Source organism: Micromesistius poutassou (genome assembly GCF_964030765.1).
Source record: "Micromesistius poutassou genome assembly, chromosome: 3".
NCBI lineage: Eukaryota > Metazoa > Chordata > Actinopteri > Gadiformes > Gadidae > Micromesistius > Micromesistius poutassou.
In genome coordinates, this window is record NC_140273.1 from 14,385,936 (window position 1) to 14,390,935 (window position 5,000).

The 5,000-nt window shown below is 50.1% G+C and overlaps 1 protein-coding gene across 1 annotated transcript in view; it reads right to left on the reverse strand.

The window, feature by feature from the left end:
• prom1b (prominin 1 b) overlaps positions 1 to 5,000 on the reverse strand; it is a gene marked incomplete at both ends in the record, with an annotated part of 21,859 nt that overhangs the window by 7,422 nt on the left and 9,437 nt on the right. Inside the window, 8 exon segments of the mRNA XM_084465778.1 lie at positions 1,087 to 1,190; positions 1,597 to 1,720; positions 1,989 to 2,141; positions 2,601 to 2,663; positions 2,665 to 2,755; positions 3,619 to 3,682; positions 3,810 to 3,884; positions 4,250 to 4,467. Of these exon segments, the coding sequence (XP_084321904.1) occupies positions 1,087 to 1,190; positions 1,597 to 1,720; positions 1,989 to 2,141; positions 2,601 to 2,663; positions 2,665 to 2,755; positions 3,619 to 3,682; positions 3,810 to 3,884; positions 4,250 to 4,467 (892 nt within the window).

Sequence of the window (5,000 nt, forward strand, 5' to 3'; positions counted from 1 at the left end):
CACACACTGTGGTTACACACACTGGTCACACACACACACACACTGTGGTCACACACACACACACACACACACACACACACACACACACTGTGGTCACACACACACACACACACACTGTGGTCACACACACACTGGTCACACACACTGTGGTCACACACACACACTGGTCACACACTGTGGTCACACACACTGTGGTCACACACACACCGTGGTCACACACTGGTCACACACACTCTGGTCACACACTGGTCACACACACACTGGTCACACACACTCTGGTCACACACTGTGGTTACACACACTGGTCACACACACTGTGGTCACACACTGGTCACACACACTATGGTAACACACACACTGATCACACACTCTGGTCACACTATGGTCACACACACTGTGGTCACACACTGTGGTCACACACTGTGGTCACACACTGTGGTCACACACTGGTCACACACTGGTCACACACACACACTGGTCACACACTCTGGTCACACTATGGTCACACACACTGTGGTCACACACTGGTCACACACACACTGGTCACACACACTGTGGTCACACACTGGTCACACACACACTGTGGTCACACACTGGTCACACACTGTGGTCACACACACACACTGGTCACACACACACACACTGGTCACACACTGTGGTCACACACTGGTCACACACACTGTGGTCACACACACTGGTCTCACACACTATGGTAACACACACTCTGGTCACACACACACACACTGGTCACACACACACACACTGGTCACACACTGTGGTCACACACTGGTCACACACACTGTGGTCACACACACTGGTCTCACACACTATGGTAACACACACTCTGGTCACACACACTATGGTCACACACACTGGTCACACACACTGGTCACACACTATGGTCACACTGTGGTCACACACACCATGGTAACACACACTATGGTAACACACACACTGGTCACACACACTGTGGTCACACACACACTGATCACACACTGTGGTCACACTGTGGTCACACACACTGTGGCGGCCCTGTGTGTGGTGGCTGTTGTGTTGTGGGTGTGTGGCTGTGTTGTGGGACCGTACCGGTACATGCTGCCCACGGTCAGGTCAATGTTTGGGTTCTGGAACAGCATGTTAGGCAGGAAGTTCTTCGTGCCGGGTTGCATGATGTACGGGGTGTCTATGATCTAAACACGCATGCACATGCATGCAAGCACCGATACACACAAAAACACACACACACACACACACACACACACACACACACACACACACACATACACACACATTAAGGCATTAAAGCATTAAAGCAGACACACATGCACCACACACACACTCACACATGCACACAAGCACACACACACACACACACACACACACACACACACACACACATGCTCACACACACACACACTCACATGCTCACATAAAACCATGTATAGTAAGATCAATTCTCTATAGTTCTAGTATCAGGATCAGGTTAATCGTCTTTTAAGTGGGAACTTTTCAAAGTGGGAAATGCAAACAAGAAAAGAAAAGAAGGAGTTTGGAGAAAAGAGGGGGAAGATGTGACGACGGGTTTCCATGCTCTACCTGGAACAGCTGCCGGTTTGCCAGAGGTTCACAAATCAGCTTCTCCACGTTGCCCCCGACAACAAACAAGGTAGTGACCCCTGCCATAAGCGCCCAAGCAAAGAGGAAGCTGAACCCCACACCACTGATAGAGAGAGAGAGAGAGAGAGAGAGAGAGAGAGAGAGAGAGAGAGAAACAAATGGAGAACAATAAGGAGAAGGATAATCATTCAATAATGCCATGAAATTAAATCTCTTTGCTTACTTACTGAATTACATCATAAAGTATTACAAACGACTTTTCCTTCCAACTTAAAGTCTGCCCATTGCAAACTCTTTGCTCAACAGCGGGCCTACTAAACAACGCCGACACATTAACGTCTATGGAAAGGAGTGGTGCCATGGTAACGTACGCCATCAGCAGGTTGCCGCCCGTGTTTGAAAGGCAGCCGCGGTTGGTGGGCGTGGCCTGTTTGTCATAGCCACAGCTGCCGCAGAGCAGGCCCAGGAGGTTAAAGGACACGACGAGGACCACCATGCACAGCGCCGCCACGCAGCCGATCCACCTGGAACACACACACACACGCGCGCGCACGCACACACACACACACACATTAACATACACAGATGCACACAAGTGTACACACACACACACACACAGACACACACCCACACACACACAATAACATACACAGATGCACACACATATGTGCACACACACACACACACACACACACGCACACACACACACACACACACACACACACACATAAACATACACAGACATATGTGCACACACACACACACACACACACACACACACACACAACACAGACACACACACACACACACAGACACACACAAACAAGTAGATAATTTGTGTTTTTAGTGTCCCAGCTAAACCAGATTGTGACCACACCATTATAAATAGAAACCACAGTTAAACTCACACTCAAATATAGACAATATATATATATAATATATATATAATATAGACAAATATAGACACACAGACACACACAGACCTGTAGAAGTCTAGCTGGTCGATCTGGGCGTAGTGGGATTCAATTTGCTGCTGTCCTTGGTTAGATGGTGAAGTTGGCCATAGCCGCCTCCACCGGAAACATCTTAGCGAAGTCCACGATCTCTCCTCCAATCCTGTCCAGCATGACTTTGACCCCTCCAAGCACACAGAGAAACATAAATAAAGTTAATGTACACAGGCACACATATACACACAAAAACACACACACACACACACACACACACACACACACACACACACACACACACACATAAATACATACATACATACACACACACACACACACACACACACATCACACATTCCATAAGACACAGAAAGACACACAAATATGCACTAACATACACACACACACACACACACACACATGCACACATAGCCATTTCTTCCTAAACACAGAAACCTAAACCTAAACGTAAATATAAAGCAGCACGCACACACACACAACCTACACCTAAACCTAAATATAAAGCAACATACACACACACACACACACACACACGACACAAACAACAACCACATCCTGCCTTCTATGTTACTTATTCATGTACATTCAAATGTACAAAAGAGGTACTCTAACGGAACGTTTTTCTACATGTCTGCAGCGGTGAGGTTTGGTGGAGCAGCGGTTTAGGGGCAGAGGGGTACGAGAGACACAGGGATAACTTACGAGGCAGCGCTGTGATTTCATTCAGGTGTCGAAGGTAAGGAAAATGAAAAGCACGTGAAAGTGAGAAAAGAGTGAACAGGCAGAATGTCCATGCAGACCGAAACGGCCTCTGGAAAGTCAAGACTGACGCTTAAACCAGTGAAACCATTTAAAGACATCTAAATAAAGCAACACAGAATTGCAGTCTTCTATCCAAATGACAGCAGAGCTCGAGGAGTTGGTGGCATGGACCATCCAAATGAACCAACTAAAAAGGAGAATACAGCCAACTCCTCGCAGCTCTGCTGTCATTTGGATAGAAGACACGTGTATGCATGCATGTGTATACCGGCCACGATGTTCTTGGTCTGTTCCTGCACAAGTCTCGGCGTGTCGTTGAAGGAGGCGTAGCCCTGCAAGGGGACACCAGCGAGGGGTCAGAGTGGGCTGGTTAGACCCTGGGGTGTGGGGGGTGGGGGTGGGGTGGATGATGTGGGTGCTGGAGGAGGAGGACAGAGACGGAGAGCTGTGCAGACCCACCTTCTGGATGATGTTGCTCAGGTCCGTTTTGAGGAGCGCGTCGACGTTAATCAGTTGCCGACTAACGTCCGGAAGCTGACGGCATGAGAGAAAAGAGGAAAAAGCATACCATGAAAATTAAAAAAACACTAAATTGTCATTGCAAACATTTTTAAAGTGGGGAAAGAATGTATACTGTGTAATACGTTAGTCATTCCAGCCTGTATTCATGCACTGTTTCAATACGTGCATGTGTTTTTTACCCGTGTTACTGAACATAAAGTCTATCTGTCTAAAGAAATACAACAAAATATACTATTGCATTCATATACTATTATTATTGATTCATTCAGGACCCAGTGAGGGTGAAGCATCTCACTCTAGAACACCCACAGGGGCTGCAGATCCAACCCAGAACCTTTTGGTCGGGCAGATCGGGTGTACGTGTTGGCTGGCGTTACCGTGGAGAAGTCTGCCCCGGACCCCAGCTGGCCGAGGGTGGAGCGAATGGTGTTGCATGTGTGGGACACGGCTCCGTTGGTGCAGGCCGGGTCGGACAGCGTGTTGGACAGCGAGGCGCGCTCGTTGGACAGGCTGAGCTGCAGCCGCGTCGTGCCCTCCTGCAGGGTGTCCAGGGAGGTGCCGATGCTCTCCAAGGCCTCCTTGGTCTCCCGCATGGCTAGGGGAGAGGAGGAGAGGGGGGAGGAGAGGGGGGAGGAGAGGGGGAGGAGAGGGAGAGGGGAGAGGAGGAGAGGGGAGAGAGGAGGAGAGGGGGGAGAGGAGGAGAGGAGGGAGAGGAGGAGAGGGGAGAGGAGGAGAGGGGGAGAGGAGGAGAAGGGGAGAGGGGAGAGAGAGGGGAGGAGAGGGGGGAGAGGAGGAGAGGGGAGAGGGGAGAGGGGGAGGAGAGGGAGGAGGAGAGAGGGGAGAGGGGAGAAGAGAGAGGCGGATGGGACCAGGGGGAGGGGGAGGGCAGAGGGGAGAAAGGAGAAGGGAAAGGGGAGAAGAGCAGGGGAGGAGGGGAGCAAGGGGAGGGGAGAGGTGGAGGGAAGAGGGGAGAGGGGAAGATGGGGGAGGGGGAGGGGAGAGGGGAAGATGGGGAAAAGGAGACGAGAAAGGGGAGAAGAACAGGGGGAGAAGGGGATATGAGGGGAGAAGAGGAGGAGGAGGTGGGTGATAAGGAGGAGAATGAGGAAGAGGAGCCATTAAAATAAA